We start from the raw sequence: 20,083 nt of genomic DNA, 5'->3' as shown, positions 1-20,083 counted from the left end.
ATACTTCTCATCTTATTTCTTTAGGATATTACAGATGTCCCTGCAACTAGAACAGAGAAAGTTACAGAAAAGATTGCTTTATTTTTGTTTTTTGTTTTCAAAAGGACCTATACACACAAGCCATATTTAAACTCTTGACATCCACACCAAACTGTATACCTTAGTTCACACAGAACTGCATTGTGACTTCACAGGCCCACCCATTTTCATTCTCAGACCGAGCCTGAGGCAGTAACTGAATGACACAACTGATTCATCAAACTCTGCCCACCACCTACGTGTAGCGCACACATAATCTGATGTCTGTCTTCATACCAGAGGTTAAGATTTCCACATAAAGTTTTTACATTTGAGTTACATTGCTTAAATATTGGTCTGCACAAAAGATTTAACCACAATTGGCCACTGACTGGAATGAGTAGTCACTAAATACAAACCCTTAATATTAATATTAACTAATTGTTAAATTAAGACTAAATGGGGCTTGATTCCAGTCTGGCCAAAGGGGTTCCAACAACAGTACTCAGATTTAATCAGATTGGAGGAGTCTTGATAATATATATATATTTAATATAAAAAAATTAAATTATTCGAAAAAGCTTATAATTTAAATTTAAACAAAATCTATGACGTAATATACAAATCCACCTATCGTGATCCCTCTTGTTCTACCAACTGCCAATTAAGCTTCCCTTTCATTACTCTGTAGAAATGTTTCATAGATCATATGCAAATCCTTCCATAGGAAACTTTACCTCAAACACAAACTTTTAGTTCTGGATAAGAAGTGCTTCAAAAACCCCTTTAATCTCAAAGCAAGAGATCAACTATTTTACAAAATAAAGTTTTAAAGGGAAAACATGCATATTCACAAAACAGACTAATCAAGTTATACTTTTCTTCACAATTACGTTTGTTAGATTATGAAAGAACTTTGGAGAAATTATGCAACATGATCTCGTTCTAAATCTCATCAAGATGCAGACAATAAAAAAATTCAAAACATTTGACAACCCTAGGGATGTACATGAAAGTCATTTTATTCAATTATTGTGTGTGGTTTCAGTATGTCTCAAATTGCTAAAACATTCTAGAAGTAGCATGTAACAAAGTTATTTCCACGTGTCCACTGGAGACCCAACATTTTATTTATAAATAACAAGATATGTTAAAGTTAAGATTACATTCCTTGCTGATCAAATAAAGTACAGTATTTACACAATCCACAGTCTTGTCTGTATAAATAGTTTATCTACATATACTGAACATTGGAAATAGTTGAGAGGAAAAATGTCAAGAGACTTCTTAGTTTGACTTGGCAAATAAAGTTAGCAGTAATCTTGCACATATACCCGTCTGCATCATCTCTCTCTAAGATGAAATCTTGAATTAACACTTGACGAAAAGCAGCTCCCACTTTGGCTGAGCATTTTTAGTAATCTGAGGATATCATTAATAAAGCATCTGTCAACATACCAAAATTTCAGAATTATCTGGATTTCTAGAACTGACAGTGCTGCTAAGAGGAAACATAATTACATGTGCATCTCTTTTAACAATTCAATGAAGAATTTGCAGTGTGACACTCTCAAGGACTTGATCAAGGAATAAGATTAGATGACTTTTGTTTTAGTTTTTGGGTGAATTATAGTGCTTATCAAAGTGAGACACTGATGACTTGTTAGAGACTGGCCAGCAGTATGAAGTAGAAAGGCCTGTGCAAGCTTCTTCACACAACCCTAACCAATGCACTTCAGTCCAGACCAGCTAGTCTGGTCTTTTGCCTTTGTTGAACCAACACTGCCAATCTTTCTATACTATAGTTTGTGCTGTGATTTTGTAGCATGGCTATCCAGTAGGCTGATGAAACTTGCTTGACTAAGGTGAGATCTCAATAAAGGTTCAGAGGTGATGTTCTAGTACATTTGGTCACTGTGCCTCCTAGCAGTGCAATGTGACTTTTAAAATATACATACTCTTAAAATATAAGACATACACAATACATTATTTGTGAAAGCACATTAACAAATGGCCAGCACCCCTCATTACTTTCAGTTCTTGTCTGCCATCAAAGATAATCTTTCATTGCCTACCCATTTTAGAACTGAATTTGGTAATCTGCTAAAATCTAGAAAAATGCTAGAAGTGATGATTAAGTAGCTACACTAGTGTATAGCAACCTGGTCAACCTATAACATGGTTACAGTAAAACCAAAAATCTTAAAAGTAAAATGAAATCTTAGTCAACAAATGTGCTAGCCTAAAAGGCAGAAATCTCCAGAAGTTAAGGCAATTTCATACAGTACATTGTTTAACTTAGTGTTAGTTCACTGGACTATAGGAATAGACAGCATGGGATGTTTTATTGGTTTTATACCATATTTAGTGATTCATCCCCTTGTCAGACCACATTTATGTAAAGAATTACTGTGAAGTTCAGATTACTTGAAGGCAAACACACGTACATGGCAACACAGGCTGTCAGGGCGACAAGCGATTCAATGAACTGCTTTCATCTCCTGCTGCACTAAGTTTGAGTGTTGTCAACTTCCGAGGGGGATGTTGAGGACTCTTACGAAGGTTGTCGTCCATCTGCAGGAAACAAAATGGAAGCTGAATCTGGCATACAGAAGAACACAGATGCATGCCAAGAGCCTGCATACGGGGTTCCAGTCATGAATGTTTGTGTGAGTGGTCTCACCCTGCTATTTCTGCTCTCAGCCCTGGTCATAAAGGATGCTTTGGTTCCTCTCTCATCCCTAAACTCCTGCTTGTGCTGAGATAGCTATTTATATCATGACAGATAAGAGGTGGGACAGTTATGTGGGCTCTTCCTTGAATCATCTAACTGGGAGCATTGAGGGAATGCTGTGGCTCACCTTCTCCAAGGAAGTACCTAAGTTTTATGACAGCCAAATTCTGTTGGATCAAAAGTCATAAAGCTGCCAAATTCAACTGGCGCATTAACCTGCTCAGCACCTGAAGCTGCAGAGGAGTTGGGGGAATTTCAATTAGCTAATGATTTATAAAATATATTGCTAAAAGAGCATGATAAGATCTTTTCAAAGACAGGTTAAAAGCAATCTCTGAATAAAAGGATTTTAACTTCCCAGAAGAAATAAATGGAATTTGAAACACTCCACATAGAACAGTGCATAAAGTCCAGCAAATATGTTACAATCAATACCTAATGCAGGCAATTCTCCACATTATTCATGAACAAACCATTTGATACATTGACATTTTTCTCTGAATGTTATTTTCAGTCACATCTGGGTAGCATTTTTTAGTGAATTAATATGCTTGGTGTCCTCAAATATTTTCCCCAGTAATTTAGTTCTTATGAAAGGTTCTGACAGAGAGCCTTGGAAACAAGTGCCCTTTACCAAGTACAGGACAGACTGGGGAACTTCTGACTCACCCATTAACTAAAAAAAAAACAAAACAAAAAAACCAACAAGCATTAGAAGGAACAAATGTGGGATTAAAAATACAGGGTGAGTAGGGGAAAGAAGGAATGTTCCTAGACAGGGGATGACAAGTAGTTACATAGAAGGCTCTTTGGGTCTTCAAACCGAAAGGAAAGGGCTTAAATGGATGTCCATACGGAGCAAGTTCCACATCTTAGGGGACACCATGAAAAAACTTTGTCAGTTGCCGATTTAAGTGGTGATAACAGAAACCATAACAAAAGGGGTAGTGTCAGACTGCAGCAGATTTGATGATGTGGACATCTCTAGATTGCCAAGACTATTCACACAAGGCCCTGAACAGTTACATGGGAAGGACTTTTGGTCTCTAGTTCAGATGGATTATCTGAACTGCAGGCCTGACAGTGAAAAGCTGCCTCTCTCATTACCAATTCCTTATTCAGGGAGAAGTCTGGATTATTAATAGGGACATGGTTAACCAAATTCTGCTGGTTAACAGCATTTATTCAAAAGAAAACTGCTGACATTAGTCTTTGGAAGATGACAAGATTTGAGGCAGGGACTGTGTATTTTACATGTGTGTACAGTGACTAGCACAATGGGGCCTTGATCCAGGAATGAGGCCTGTAGGTGCTACTGCATCACAAATAATACATACTCCTATTAATATGTTGTGTTATCCTTCAACATTTGAACACAGTATTTCCTTTGTCAACAGTACTGCTTTGAATACAATGAAACAGTTACTTCGGGAAGAACAAGAATTTGTTACTGGTTTATTCTGAATTATGACATTATGTTAATATTTTTCTACGTAAATTAACGCCTTAGCAAAGAAACAAGGAAAGAAAGAATTTGCACTGTAAAGTTACAATGATTATTTAGGGCAAGTCTACACTACAAAATTAAGTCAACCTAATTTACATCGACATACAGCCACCACAGTAATTGAATCGGTTTTACGCAGCCACACTGTGCTCCTTGTGTCGGCGGTGCGTGTCCTCACTTGGAGCACTTGCACCACTTTAACTGGGGGCATTGTGGGGGCATTGTGGGACAGCTTCTGAAAGGCAGCAACAGTCAATGTATGCATTGGCACTGTGTCGACCTAACTACATCGATTTAAGCACTACACCTCTCACAGAGGTGGAGTTAGGAAGTCGGTGTAATGGGTGAGTTACATCGGTGGGAGTGACATTTTAGTGTAGATGCTTACAGAGTTAGGTCAACATAAGCTACCTTACATCGACATAAATCTGTAGTGTAGACCAGGCCCCAATATGCAAGAATAGCTGGGAACAACAATGAAGTCACAAGAACTAATGGAAAATAAAGACTGAAGAGAAATAACCTTTTCAATCAAGTTGGATTCCTTATTTACAAGCTGTGTGAGTTTCTGTAGATTTGCATCTACCGTATCCTGTCCAGATGGAGAGAAGCCTAAAGCATCAAAGCAGAAAGATGAAGATTGAAATGAAATTTAGAAGAGCTTCACAAGTCTCTTGCAAAGCTTTTTTGGACAGAAAGATCATGCAGTTTTTCACCCCTATAAACAGGTCTTTAATAAAGAAACACTTTGTATTGCAGACAATGTTGTAGCCTTTTGTTTCCAAATTGAAATCCTGAACCTGAACTCCTATGTAGATATAGGTACACCCTGCTAATTCACGACATGCTTTAAAGGCAAGGATTAAGTGGTTCTCAACCCTTTAAAAACCACGTCCTCATGTTACAACAAAAGAAAGTTTCAGGATCCCCCCTTAATTCAAAAAAATTGTGATTCTTTTCCTTACTCCATCTAGCCATAAAGAAGCCATTTGCACAGAAGTTTGACAGCAAAGTTAAAGCCATAAGCAAGATTTGCAATAGTCAAATACTTAGGGCTTGTCTTCACTACCGTGCTAAATTGGTGCTGCTGCAGTGCCGATGTAGTACGTCTGGTGAAGATTCATTACATCGACAGGAGAGCACTGTCCCATCGACATAATTACTCAACTCAACAAGAGGAGGAAGCTATGCCAGTGGGACAGCGTCTCCCGCCAACATAGTGCCGTGTAAACACCACTTTAAGTCGATGTAAGTTACGTCGCTCAGGGGGGCAGTTTTTTCACACTCCTGAGTGACGTAACTTACATCAATTTAAGCAGTAGTGTAGACCAGTGGTTCTCAACCATGGGTCCGGGGACCCCTGGGGGGCCAAGAGCAGGTTTCGGGGGGGTCGCCAAGCAGGGCCAGTATTAGACTCGCTGGAGTCTCGGGTAGAAAGCCGAAGCCCCACTGCATGGGGCTGAAGCCCAGGGCCCTGAGTCCCACCAGCCAGGGATGAAGTCGAATTTGAACAATGTACTTTTGGTGCCCCTGTGGCGTGGGGCCCCAGACAATTGCCCTGGTTGCTACCCCCTAACGCCGGCCCTGACTTTTACATGCAGAAAACCAGTTATTGTGGCACAGTTGGGCCGTGGAGTTTTTATAGCATGTTGGGGTGGAGGGGAGGGCTTCAAAAAGAAAAAGGTTGAGACCCCCTAGTGTAGACAAGCCTTTAGTCTTCAAAATGCAATGCTAATCTTAACTTGTCCAAAGTGGTTGAGAAGTTATGAACTCTCCTCTTCTCCTTTCCCCATCCCAAGTCATTAGATATTTTATGTAGGATTTTTAGACTGACTAGACGGGATTATTCTTGTACAATTGACATTGGTAACCCTTTATCTACTGTAATGCAAGAGTACCCATTTCCTTCCCAGATATATTCCATGCCTTCTATCCTTTCCCTCATCCTTCCAAAGAAAGGGAAACCTCCCCCGCAACACACACACACATCTAACACTATATCAGCTGGCAAATCAGAAGAGGTAATATCAGTCTGGCTTTTTGAGTTTTTGTCAGTACTGTGTTTATATCTACATCCTAACATGAAATGCTGGTGTACTGATGCCTCAGGTTGGGTCATCTGCAGGACTGAAGCTGGGATCTCTGGATCTAAAAGCATGAAACTCTACTGCTTCAGTTAAAGGACCAGATCCATTGGAAGCAGTAGCAAACTCAAACCTCTTACATGATCTAGTCACTAGAGGAGGGATAAAGACCCACACTATGGGTCTTGGTGTGGCTTACACTGGTAGGTTGTTTTCTAGAAAAGGAAAAGAAATCTGACTTTGAAGGGACAGATTCTAAATACAGGAGGAAAAATTGGTAAATAAGGGCCAAGTGCTGTCATCCTTTATGGAGCAAAACCTCCCCCAATGTCAGTGGGAGACCTGCGCAATTTAAGGACCACCAAATTTGGCCATATAGACTTAAGTTATCTTCTTAACCCAAAGGAGATGTCTGTTTAGGCTGTGTGAACAAAGATGAAGAAGAGGAACAATCCAGTTTCTCAGTTTCATACATCAGAATAACAAATGCAGATTTGTTCCCATTTCCAAATAATATACGATAAGAGTAAGGGGCAGGAGAAGCTACTTAAAAATGTTAAACAAGTGCTGTTGTCACTCCACTGTTCCAAAGCATTACTTTATCCTACTATACAACTTGAGAACTGATCATGACTTAATTTCTTCTCCACAACCTCAACATGAAAAGCCATAGGCCTAAGTTGTAGGTTTGTAACTGACTAATATAGTTTCAATTTGGCGTCCAATGGAAAGAGGCATCCTTCTTTTGAATATAGTATACATGTTAAAGAAGAAAAACAAATATGACTTACCTGTAACGTTAAGTCTAAAGTAGCCACTCAGGATGTCATCACAGAAGCGACACAGGTTGGAAAGCTGTTTCAAGTGCTCTTGTAATTGGACTCTAGGGAAGTGCACTTTATAAAGAGGTGCGAGAAAACCAAATACAAAGGCATCTAAGGTTGTAGGCCTACAGAGAATGTAAAAACAGACAAAACATTAACAATGCCATACTCCAATAAACCACTTTCTGAGAACACACCAAAAAAATGTAAAGCACAATTTAACCAATTATTCTGGGACTCCATCACACCATCAGCTGGGTGCACTTCTCTGACTTTAGAGCTTCTGAATTTGAGAGGGCCCTACAAGCTCAAGCAGCATAATTTCAGAATTAAAATTCAGCCCTGCTTCCATGTATGGTAGTCATTCAAGTCACATTACAAACCATTTCTTGCATCACCTCTGGAACAGTCTGGTCTCCTGTGCAGAGACCAAGTGAACAAACTTTATGCAGGGAAACAGAATCCGCTCACAGGCCACAAAGCACTAGTACATCCAGCACTACAGCCCATAAATAGAAGTAAGCAGCAGTTGACTAAATGTGGGGGGATCACTGCATTGATTTAGATAACTACCACACCTTTGCCCCTCCCTTTTCCTGCTTCCAAATCCCCCAGAACTACTTTGGAGAGAGCTGCTGAGCTAGCACACATGGAATGTCCACCTGCACAGTAGACCTGTGGGTCTACTGTATTTAGGGCCTTCCACACTTGGGGATTGAGGCAGCATGATGTGGCCAAAATAGGGAGTTTGCTACAGTTAAAGTGGATGGGCCTGGTTTTAATTATCTTGTTTAAGCAATGGCCATCACCAGCAAAAGACATATAAATAAGTGGAGAAAGCACAGAAGGTTCTAGTGAAAAATTATCATCTTTGGTTCACCAAGACCCCTGTCTGAATAGACTTTGACACTGAAGTACTATGTTTCTTTACATACACATTTCTCTTCAGATCTTACCTCCAAAGATAAATGTTAAACATGAACCTCTTGTGGAGCAGCATGAGACATTCATAATCAATAATGTTAGAGCATGCAATATGTGAGATGACTATCAATCATAAAAAGGTTTACACTCACATATTTCCAAAGAAAAACTGAGATGTTCCCAATCTGTTTGATAGAAGATTAAGGCACTCCTTGGCATCTCTGTATATCTAACAAGAGAAAATTTGACCTAAGAGCAATAAAAAGTGGGAAGACTAGCATGCAGAACAGCGTTTATCATTACACAATGTAAGTCTCCATTTCAGTTCTTCCCCTTGTCAGTACCAATTTGTGACCTACGTTACTCATAAAGCAAAGCATACCCGTGCTTCTACTTCACTCAAACTGTATAGTGGAGGCTCTCCCCTTGTCAGCAGGATCCTGTTAAGTGCTTCCCTGGACATCTTCCCAGGTAGATACAAACTCAATGGAAATGGAATCCTTGAAGCAAACCACGGCTTTGTCACAGTACAGTAATTTTCTGCCTCGACCCAGAATGTGTGCAGCTGTATCAACATAGTGAAGAACATGAACAAGAGTTAATAGGAATTCTAATGAAAACATTATGCTTCTCTTTATAAAGACTGTGTAAGGTTCTCTGTTACACAAATAATAGGAATTTTCATAGTATTAAAAAAAGCAAGCAGGCTCCTTACTAAATTATATTCCCACACACAAGGCATTAAGAGACAGTTAAGGCTGTAACTATGCACCTATTAAATTAAGACATTAGGACATTGTAGTTAATGCATAACATTCAAAGTGAAGGATCTAAATAAATGGACGACTGATCTTATAGATCATTCACTCACCTTATTGTGCAGTGTCGATGTCACAGGAAAAGATTATATCACTATAATATCACTATCACACACTATATCCTTCATTGAGGAACAAAATGAGGGAATGGGTTTGAGACAGTTACAGAACTAAGTGGGATGAGGGAGATATTGGTGTTTATTGCTCTCAGGAAGTAGATGAAGGTGAAGAAGCTAGGTTAGAATCAGCACCAGTCTGTGAGATTTGGTAGACCTATAGTATGGTAGGTAATGGTTTCCTGTACAAACTGGAGCCAAAGTCATACAACTCCAATAGAGAGGTAATCCTAGCAGCTACAGAGTTCTACATCTTTACTGTAATTCACAGTATGTTGGTGAGGGCTTGTGGCCTATGGTAGATGTGACTGAGGTATGGAGGCTCCTGGTGGTCTGTTAGAATATGGATATTAATAGAGTCAGAGTTAAGGTTGTTAGAGAACCTTAACTTTGAATGTGTAGGCTTTTACATTTTTAAATAAGTACAAGACTCATGTTTAAATACAACTGATACCTATTTAAAGCCTGAACTGTATCTTAAAGTAGTTTTCATCTGAGAATTTCTCTAGATGTCTTTAGAAAAAAATATCTATATTGCATGAAAGCTTGCTAAGGATAGTTATTTTGCTTTCTGATAGAAAGATATTTTATTACAATTCTAGATGTGATGTACAGGGAACACAGGTTATTTAATAGAACATATGACAAAACAGTCTTTAAATCAAATCTTTAGAGGCACATGTGTAACTTCTCTTAAACTTGGGCAGTTCAGCTGACAGCATTTACAGACTCTGCCAGCACATCTTTATACCAGCATACCTTGAGAAGTTCCAAAAATCCATTATAAAGAACTCCACAGTTATGCCCCTGACATTATCAAAAATAGTCAGGCATGCCAGATCTCATTCAGGAGTACTAAATAAAACAAATCTGAAATTTCTAGTTGACACATTTTGGGGAACCATGCACACCAGTAAGGGGTTCTCTCACTGCCTGCCCTGGTTAATGCCTTCAGGGGTGATGAATCAGAGGGGAAAAGTCTGGTACTTAAGAACTTGGAGAGAACAGATTTGGGACACTCAGGACTGGAAGGGCCATTGGTGTCACCCTGCAGTGAATAACTAGGCTGGTGGAAGCCTGGGCGAGACCTTGTGCTTATGGGCAGGCTATTGGTGTCAGGGATCTGAGACATAGCAGCACAGCATTCAGGCACCCCAAGGTTACAGGAGAGATAGTGACAGAACCCCTTACTGGTCTGGGTGAGCCCCAAAATGTCACACTAGTATAAATTGTTTTTGTGACACAGTTTCTCCAAAAAAGTTACATTTAGAAAGAAAATAAAGGAAAAATAGGTATAGTTCATTTTAAAAAGAGTGTCTCAGAGATCCCTTGCCCCCCAATTTTTTGGAAGCAGTTAGAAGTACTGTCAAAATTGGGCTTAAAAAAGGAAGTAAGTTGCAGCCATAACTGTGGTGTGACTGCTACATCTCCACAGTCAACACCAATGACCATCTCCCATAAGAATCCATTTGGAGCAATGCATGCTGCCTAACACCTTCACAGATACAAATATTTACTAATAATGTATAGCCTTCTGCATTCGGTGTCTGAAAGCATTCATTACCCTCTTTCTGGAAACCAAGTTCCTTTAAAATGTCTCACATTAGGCACTATTTAATTATTAATCACTTTTTCTCTTGACCATCATTTTATGTTTGTAGATGCTTACCACAGCAGGAAGCAGTTTTTCTTCAAGCAGTGCAATGTATGCCAGTGTGTCAGCTCCTTGTTTTGCAGATAGTTCATAATCAGCATTGTACTTCTGTCAAGTTAAAAAACACACATGCAACACACACATAGTGTCACATGAAAATTCTCACACAGAAAAGAAGTCCCACAACTGGTGACTTCTGTAGAGCTAAACAGTTATTAAGCAGGTCGAGTAACCAAAATAATTTTAAGTCCTGCAATCTAAGAATGGAAAATGTATAGCTACTGAAATTTCCTTCCTTTAATCACCCATACCCACTACGCTAAACCTCTCCCTGCCCAACCTCTCTACTGCTCCCAGTATCCTCAGCCTCCACTGGGGAGGAAGGCCCAGAAAAATAGCCTGCCTTTAACTGCTTTCCAAGCAGCAGCAGAGTGAAACAGCTGCAAAAAGTATTACTCAGGTCCCAATGTACTGAACTCCTCCAGCAGATAGCTCTCTCAATTTTCTGTAAAGCCTCATGCACATATGGTGATGTATAAAGAGTAAACCAAAACACTATTTTTCAAAGTTACTGTTTTAGAAATGTAAACACTGTCGGAGTGCTGAAGGTACCATAGACCAAATCCTAGACTCAATTATACCAGCATAAATTTGAGTAATTCTACTGAAGTCAACAAATCAATTCCATTTAAGTCAGCTGGGATCAGAATCTGACCCCTGACGTTTAGCCTTATAGTTCACTGCCCAAGGAAAGAAAAGACAAGTGGATATGTGTATAAACTATTCTGTACCATTCCTGGTTTCTAGAGCAGAAGCGAGAAACGTCTCAAAGAACGTAAGGCTGAGAGATACACACAAATTTATGCAGGTACATATTTGTTCCTTTTAAAAGGTGACCTGCAACAGATATTTTTTTTTAAAATGGGTCTTGTGCCCACTTTTTCAGTCTTGTATAAAGAGGATTTGGAAGTTTGTTTGGTCAAAAAGAGACAAGTTTAGACATATTGGGAGTGTTCCCAGTTTTTGTGGAAGACCTCTTGGATATCTCGGAGGATGCATATTGTTAGTTCTCACACCTTGATTGGAAAGAGAGAGGTATTGAATCTCTAACCGATGTCTTTTCTCCAAGAGGTTCCTTAGTCACTGATTTTTAAAATTCTTGGGTTTAATGCCTATTTAACAGTGTGATTAAAAATCCTTTCCCAGCTCCAATTCTCAGCTTTCACTCTCTTAATTCTTCTGATGTCATAATATCACTAACTTTCCAGTCATCAGAGACTCTTCCAGGCTAGACAGGAACTGAATTTCTAATGTAAAAACAAAGCAGGGGGAAAAAAAGAGAGACAATACCATTTTAGGCCCTCTTCCTACATTATAAAGATGGAAAAACTGTACAAACCAACTCCCACCCTTTGTAGATTACTTAACATTCTAGACGTAGCTCATCAAAAGTAAAACTGTACATTGCCAAAATGTGCATCACTAAAAATGATTCCAGATTTTCTTTGTTTTGCTATCCAAAAAATCCCCACAGCAGATTAACAATAATAGCAGTTTTAAAGTAAAATAAATTTTTTTGTTAGAGTAATCCAGTTATGTAAAAAACTTGATATAAAAATGTGATCTACAAAAACCAGCAACATTAGAAAAAGATTAGCTATTTGAACACTTAATACACAACTCAGGCTGGGTCAGCCTGCTCAATGAAGCTTTTGTTGTTTGTTTTATATTTAAACCTTAGAAGGGTTAAGGTTAATCCTACTTAAACAGCTAACCATGGTCCACACTTTGCCACCCTTACTTATGCTTGAGAGTCAATTACTTATGAGTAGTCAAATTGAAGTGACCGAGTGCTACTCTACGCAAGCAAGAGTTGCAGAATCAGGCTTCATGTCATTAGAAACCATCTATATATGGATATTTATAGATAAATATTGGGACACAGGTAGAAACGTTACATGATAGAGGAAAAAAACAATTTGCAAATTAAATTAAACTGAACTAAACCCAACACTTCTCTTTAGCAAGTTAGAGACTCACCTGTTTTCTTAAGAAGTTTAGTATTTTTGCTGGCTGAGCAATAACTGTGTCTTCTGATATCAACACTGGCACATCTCCTAAGAAGTGAGAATTATACTGTCAACAGAATTTACACCGGACACTTTCAGTTTAATTTGAAATGGGCCCTAATCCAGCAAACACTGATGCAAGTGTTTAGCTTTACACAACAAAGAACTTCATTAAGGTTGTGTGTGTGTTTGCAGAATCAGGGCCATAGTTAGCACAAAAAAGAATCCAAACAAAGACAGGACCACATCACAGTCAGACTGAAGTCAATGGGATATGCTGGGTGCTTGGCAGGCTACTTCTTTAGGTACCTAACTGTAGATTCCTATTTGAAAATTTCAGCCTGTAAACCTACAACTTGTACACATAACTAGTCTGTTAGCCCATTCTCCCATCTTTCTCCCCCATTTGTTTTAACCCCCAGTTATGCCTTGCCTTAAACTAGGGCCACAAGCTGATCTGAGCAGGCAGTTCCCTGCACCCTTATGGAACCTCACTGACTTCAATGGGACTCCTCACAATGGCGTGAGGGTCCACCTGAACACACCAGATTGCAGGATTGGGGTTTAAGATTGTAAACCAGGGGTAGGCAACCTATGGCACGCGTGCCAAAGGCAGCACGCGAGCTGATTTTCAGTGACACTCACACTGCCCGGGTCCTGGCCACTGGTCCGGGGGGTTCTGCATTTTATTTTAACTTTAAATGAAGCTTCTTAAATATTTTAAAACCCTTATTTACTTTACATACAACAGTAGTTTAGTTATATATTATAGACTTACAGAAAGAGACCTTCTAAAAACGTTAAAATGTATTACTGGCACGCAAAACCTTAAATTAGAGTGAATAAATGAAGACTCGGCACACCACTTCTGAAAGATTGCTGACCCCTGTTGTAAACTCTTTGGGACAGCCTACAGCAGTGGTTCCCAAACTGTGGGGTGTCTCCCCCTCCGGGGGCGTGGAGAAACATTCCGGGGAGCATGGTGAGGCCCAGGCCAGCCCCCTTGGGAGCAGGGCCGGCTCTGGCTTTCTGGCTGCCCCAAGCAATAAAAAAAAAAAAAAAAAAAAAAAACCCGCAGCAGCCAGAACAGCAAAGCAAAAAAAAACCTGCTGCTCGGCCGGAGCCTGGGTGCAGGGGGACTCCCTGCCCTGCAGATGTGCCCAGGCTAGTGGGGGGAGGGGAAGGGAGCGGGGGGAGAGAGAGAAGCTAATGTACTCAATGCTTTTTTTGCCTGTCTTCACGAACAAGGTCAGCTCTTAGTCTACTGCACAGGGCAGCACAGCATGGGGAGGAAGTGACCAGCCCTCTGTGGAGAAAGAAGTGGTTCGGGACTATTTAGAAAAGCTGGATGAGCACAAGTCCATGGGGCTGGAAGCACTGCATCCAAGGGTGGTAAAGGAGTTGGCGGTTGTGATTGCAGAGCCTTTGGCCATTATCTTTGAAAACTCATGGTGATTGGGGGAGGTCCCGGATGACTGGAAAAAGGCTAATATAGTGCCCATCTTTAAAAAAGGGAAGGAGGAGGATCCGGGGAAATACAGGCCAGTCAGCCTCACCTCAGTCCCTAGAAAAATCATGGAGCAGGTCCTCAAGGAATCAATTCTGAAGCACTTAGAGGAGAGGAAAGTAATCAGGAACAGTCAGCATGGATTCACCAAGAGCAAGTCATGCCTGACTAACCTAATTGCCTTCTATGACAAGATAACTGGCTCTGTGGATGAGGGAAAAGCAGTGGACGTGTTATTCCTTGACTTTAGCAAAGCTTTTGATATGGTCTCCCACAGTATTCTTGCCAGCAAGTTAAAGAAGTATGGGCTGGATGAATGGACTATAAGGTGGATAGAAAGCTGGCTAGATCGTCGGGTTCTACAGGTAGTGATCAATGGCTCCATGTCTAGTTGGCAGCCGGTATCAAGTGGAGTGCCCCAAGGGTCGGTCCTGGGGCCAGTTTTGTTCAAAATCTTCATTAATGATCTGGAGGATGGCATGGACTGCACCCTCAGCAAGTTTGCAGATTACACTAAACTGGGAGGAGTGGTAGATACGCTGGAGGGTAGGGATAGGATACAGAGGGACCTAGACAAATTAGAGGACTGGGCCAAAAGAAATCTGATGAGGTTCAACAAGGACAAGTGCAGAGTCCTGCACCTAGGACGGAAGAATCCCATGCACTGCTACAGACTAGGGACCAAATGGCTAGGCAGCAGTTCTGCAGAAAAGGACTTAGGGGTTACAGTGGACGAGAAGCTGGATATGAGTCAACAGTGTGCCCTTGTTGCCAAGAAGGCTAACGGCATTTTGGGCTGTATAAGTAGGGGCATTGCCAGCAGATCGAGGGATGTGATCATTCCCCTCTATTCGACATTGGTGAGGCCTCATCTGGAGTACTGTGTCCAGTTTTGGGCCCCACACTCCAAGAAGAGTGTGGAAAAATTGGAAAGAGCCCAGCAGAGGGCAACAAAAATGTTTAGGGGGCTGGAGCACATGCCTTATGAGGAGAGGCTGAGGGAACTGGGATTGTTTAGTCTGCAGAAGAGAAGAATATGGGGCGATTTGATAGCTGCTTTCAACTACCTGAAAGGGGGTTCCAAAGAGGATGGATCTAGACTGTTCTCAGTGGTACCAGATGACAGAACAAGGAGTAATGGTCTCAAGATGCAGTTAGGGAGGTTTAGGTTGGATATTAGGAAAAACTTTTTCACTAGGAGGGTGGTGAAGCACTGGAATGGGTTACCTAGGGAGGTGGTGGAATCTCCTTCCTTAGAGTTTTTTAAAGTCAGGCTTGACAAAGCCCTGGCTGGGATGATTTAGTTGGGGATTGGTCCTGCTTTGAGCAGGGGGTTGGACTAGATGACCTCCTGAGGTCCCTTCCACCCCTGATATTCTATGATTCTCTGATATTATATATTTGTACAGTACCTAGCACAATGGGACTAGATTTGGTTTGGTCTCTAGCTCTACCATAATACAAGTAAATAAGACTCTTATTATTGAACCAGAGTTTTGGAGAATTAGATGAATTTAAAATGTTCTTTCCTTATAGTTACTTGTTAAAAAATACAGACTTTATGAGCAAATATGTTAAATTAGTTCCTATGTAATTCACTAAAGTCAAAGAGATATACCAGGGATGAATTTGGCCCTACAAGTCAAAAGGGGCCAAGTTCTGTGTGGATATAAGTGATATACAACCTAATCCTGTAACAGGTAGAAGTGGCAAATTAGTTTAACTTGCACTGATTTGGTTTCCAGAGGTTGTGCAAAAGGAATGCAATTTACATGCCAATGGCGAAGGAAATAAACTGGTCCAAAATAAAGGCTTCCCTAGCATCTTATCTTAAACCCACCTCTTATTTGTATTTTTCATACACCCTCTTTTTAATCCACCTTTGTGCAAATAAATTCAGCATGGTTTTGCACATTCAGATTGGTGCAAATTATACTTCTTGACGCTTACACTCATCTTCCAAACAAGTTACACCTAATTTAAAGGAACACTGGTAACTTGATAATCTAATTTCCATTTGAAAGTTCTGTGGCTACTATTTTGAATAGTAACAAATAACCTCTAGCTATACTGTGCTGAAAGATTAGAAAATTTTTATTTTTTTCTGGTTCAATTTGTTTACTTTGTGTGTTTGACAAAACTATAGGTATAGTCAGTTTCAGTGTTTTGTTGATTGTCAATTGTATCAAATTTACATAGTGATACAGGACATACTATTTATACCCTCCGGATAGCACTTTACTGTCATACAATTTCCAGGCTTGATGTTGTAAACATATTTACATGCATGCTTAACTTCATTAATGTGAGTAGACCCACTGAAGTCAAATAGATTACTCGCATGTGTAAAAGTTTGGCATGTACATACAAGTATTTGCAAACTCAGTCCTTCGTTTGTAAAATGGCTAGTGTACACAGGAAAAAAAATTACAAAAGGAAGTACCTTTTGGAGCTCTCCATGAGTTATCAATAGCATTCACTTTCATTGGAGCACCAGAAAATCTGGCATAAGCCTGCAATAAAAGTTGCATTAAAAATTCTAGTCAGCATTTCCAAAAAAAATGTGATCTCTTTAAGAATTGATATCACTAAGCTAGAGCACTTCTGGGTAGCCATGTTGTTAATAGTACATGATCTCAACTTCATTATGCACAGTGTATTTTTTAACAGACAGATGACTAACATTAATCTTTTTGTGCTAAGAGTTAAAATTTCTTGCTGTAACTTGTATTTATATTAATTGCTAAAGGGTTGGTTTAGGCAGTTTCAGGCAGTGGTGGTTAGCTAGAATAATTTTTAAATGTCAGAATTTTTCTAGGAAACTATGAGTTAAGAATATCCTCCCCCTCCCGCCCAGAGCCTCCTGCACACCGCGAAACAGCTGATCAGAGGTGTGGGGAGAGAGGGGGAGGTGCTGATCCACCAGGCTGCTGGGCAGGAGACGCTGGGGGGGGGGGGGGGGGAGGGGGAAAGCTGATGGGGGACTGGTGACATATTACTGTGGCTCTTTGGCAATGTACATTGATAAATTCTGGCTCCTTCTCAGACTCAGGCTGGCCACCCCTGCTCTAGAGACTACATGGAAAAAGACATGGCAGCAATTCCCTACCTCCTGACCATGCAATCTCACCTGTGCAGGCTCAATGACTTCAGGGCAGCTCTGCAATGGTGTAAAAGTCCACCAAAGCAGATCGGATATCAGGATTAGTATTTTAGGTTGTAAACTCCTCAGACTGTCATATAGTTTTAAAGAAATAATTTTCCGTACTGAACAATCACCAAAGACACAGAAGTGAACAATAATGTTGCTACACTTCAATTAATGGGCTTTCTGCTCACCTCTGACACTACCACCTGCCAGGGAAGGTAGCATCGCTTTCCTGTAGCCTACACAGAGTCTCGTGCTAGGTATAAATAACGCGCCATTCGGTATCAGGGAACCGGCAAGCGGCATGAACCGTAACCAACGTCAGACACAGGCCAGTGATGGAAGGGAACCGCTTCCCGGAGTTATTTCAATGGCCACAGCGCGGGGCAGGATTTCCCGCAGCCGGGCAGGGCACGGACAGGGCTCTAGCCGGGGGCCGCGCTGCAGCGGGAGCTGGGGCCGTTTGCGATCGCCGAAGGCAGAAACCGGCAGCCGGCTCCGCCGACACTGAGACGGGAACTAGGACCCCGCGCCCGGCAGCAGCTCACGGGCATCTGCAGCGGCGCCGCGCCGCAGAGCCTCCCGACCGCCCCCAGCGCGCTGCCAGCTGGGGCCATCCAGGTCGGCGAGCCGATCGGGCGCGAGCTACTTCCCCGCCCCACCTCCCGCGAGCTGATTGGGTCGACCCCCCCCCGGCCGTTACCATGACAATCAAGGACTCCGTGTGCACGGACGGCAGCCCCCAGTCTCCTCCCCAGCAGCTCAGCTCCATGGGTGACGCCATCTTGCCGCGGCCTCTTTGCCCCCGGAAGCACTCGCTTCCGCCTCCGGCCTTCCGGCGGGTGCTGTGCCCCGCGAGACGCGTGTGCCGAGGGCACTGGTGGGCCTCGCGCTGCTGGCGCCCAGTGGAAGGGGTGCAGCGCTAGCGCGTGTCGCGGAATTTTGGCCATCGGAGCCCGCCTACAGCGGCCCTGCCCCCACCTTGCACCCTCCCAACACAGCCTACGCCCAGCCGCCCGCCCTGGAGCTGCGGCGCCCCCACCACGGGGTGGGAACAAGGAGAGACCCACTGCACCGCATAGACCTGGCCGCTGGTGCGGCCGGATGCATGAGCCCGCAGCTCCACAGGCAGGGGTGATGCAGTAGGCTCCAGGGTGGTGGTACAAACTGGGGTGGGGCCTCGAATGTCCCCTTCTCCCCAAGTCTAGTTGAGAGCGTACGCGGCCACTGAGCCTTGCTGTCAGCCCTCAGCAGCTAACACAGGGTATGTCTGCAGAGCCGGGGGTTAGGGGGACTGGAGTCAGTTGGCTGGCCTGTGTTAGCTAGGCCTGAGCACCTGCTTTGCATTTTAACCCAACAGAAGGCTTCCTGGTTGTAAAGAGGAACAGGAATACAGTGGCTTGGGTGATTGCCTTGAACACTGGTGGATAGAACTTGTCCACCATGCTGCAGATGGAGCTAACACATCTTAATGAAGGCAAGCACGCATAAGTGGTGATCAGTTACAAGTGAAAAGCACATCAGGATGCACTTATAGTCTTTAAAGTCCGAAGGGACCGTCATGATTATCCGTCTGACCTCCTGCATGCTCCCACTCCAGAAATAGCCCCCTAACCTGTGGCTGAGTTACTGAAATCCTCAAATCGTGGTTTAAAGACTTCAAGTTATAGAGAATTTATCATTTACACTAGTTTAAACCTGCAAGTGATCCATGGCCTGTGCTGCAGAGAAAGGTGAAAACCCCCCAGGTCTCTGCCCTTCTGACCCAGGGGAAAATTCCTTCCTGACCCCAAATATGGCAATCAGTGAGACCCTGACCCTGTGAGTCACTGCAGTCACCTCCAGCAGCACACTATACAGCTTCTCTTTGTTACACTGGCTGTACGTAAAACTTTTTATCATCTTTTCTTATACCTATGTAGGACCCTACCAAATTCACGGTCATGAAAAACACATTACTGACTGTGAAATCTGGTTTTTTGTGTGCTTTTACCTTATACTATACAGATTTCACAGGGGAGACCAGTGTTTCTCAAACTGGCGGTTCTGACCCAAAAGGGAGTTGCAGGGGGGTTGCAATGTTATTTTAGGGGAGATGTGGTATGGCCACTCACACTTCTGCGCTGCCTTCAGAGGTCGGTGGCCGGACAGTGGTGTCTGCTGACTAAGGGCCCAGCTCTGCAGGCAGCAGTGCAGAAGTAAGGGTGGCAATACCATACCATGCCATCCTTATTTCTGTGCTGCTGCTGGCAGCGGTTCTGCGGTTAGAGCTGGGTTCCCAGCCAGCAGCTGCTGCTTTCCAGCTGCCCAGCTCTGAAGGCAGCGCCGCCACCAGCAGCAGTGCAGAAGTAAGGGTAGCAATACCACAAACCCTCCCCCACACAATAATCTTTGTGATCCCCCCACAACTCTTTTTTGGGTCAGGACCCCTACAATTAAAACACTGTGAAATTTCAGATTTAAATAGCTGAAATCATGAAATTTACAATTTTTAAAATCCTGTGACCATGAAATTGACCAAAATGGACCGTGAATTTGGTAGGGCCCTATGTATTAGTCTCTCATTTCAGTGTTAACTCTTCTCTCTCAGAAGAGGTTTTGAGCTAACTCAGGGTCTGTCTACACAACAAAGAAAAACCTGTGACTCGGACTTGCGGGGCTGTTTCATTGCTGTGTAGAC

At 42.2% G+C, this 20,083-nt stretch overlaps 1 protein-coding gene across 3 annotated transcripts; it reads right to left on the bottom strand.

The window, feature by feature from the left end:
• Positions 1-1,020: 1,020 nt before the first annotated feature.
• Positions 1,021-18,188, bottom strand: MTX3 (metaxin 3). Of its 3 annotated transcripts, none has more exons than XM_024197863.2 (9): positions 18,107-18,188; positions 16,699-16,768; positions 12,720-12,796; positions 10,695-10,787; positions 8,474-8,656; positions 8,244-8,320; positions 7,135-7,292; positions 4,783-4,871; positions 1,021-2,592 (listed from the first exon to the last, which is right to left on the bottom strand). In XM_024197863.2, exons 1-9 carry the CDS (start codon positions 18,185-18,187, stop codon positions 2,482-2,484), a joined length of 939 nt encoding a protein of 312 aa, XP_024053631.1. In that variant the 5' UTR covers position 18,188; the 3' UTR covers positions 1,021-2,481. The 3 variants fall into 3 exon arrangements, with proteins under 3 accessions (XP_024053631.1, XP_024053633.1, XP_024053634.1); XM_024197865.2 differs by lacking the exon at positions 18,107-18,188 and adding an exon at positions 17,595-17,708; XM_024197866.2 differs by lacking the exon at positions 4,783-4,871 and having other exon boundaries at positions 2,473-2,592.
• Between the last annotated feature and the right edge of the window lie 1,895 nt (positions 18,189-20,083).

The sequence above is a fragment of the Terrapene carolina genome, unplaced genomic scaffold (genome assembly GCF_002925995.2).
Source record: "Terrapene carolina triunguis isolate 2854851 unplaced genomic scaffold, T_m_triunguis-2.0 Scaffold69, whole genome shotgun sequence".
Lineage (NCBI taxonomy): Eukaryota > Metazoa > Chordata > Testudines > Emydidae > Terrapene > Terrapene triunguis.
The sequence above is the reverse complement of the archived record's forward strand: the minus strand, read 5'-3'. Positions and strand labels throughout refer to the sequence as shown.

Excerpts from the sequence above, each read along its gene's own strand:
- MTX3 (XM_024197863.2), bottom strand. The coding sequence starts at position 18,187 with ATGGCGTCACCCATGGAGCTGAGCTGCTGGGGAGGAGACTGGGGGCTG. Across the intron at positions 16,769-18,106 it reads CGGAGTCCTTGATTGTCATG|GCTTATGCCAGATTTTCTGG; the intron begins GTAACGGCCGGG and ends CTTTTATTGCAG. Across the intron at positions 2,593-4,782 it reads AATCCAACTTGATTGAAAAG|ATGGACGACAACCTTCGTAA; the intron begins GTTATTTCTCTT and ends TGTTTCCTGCAG.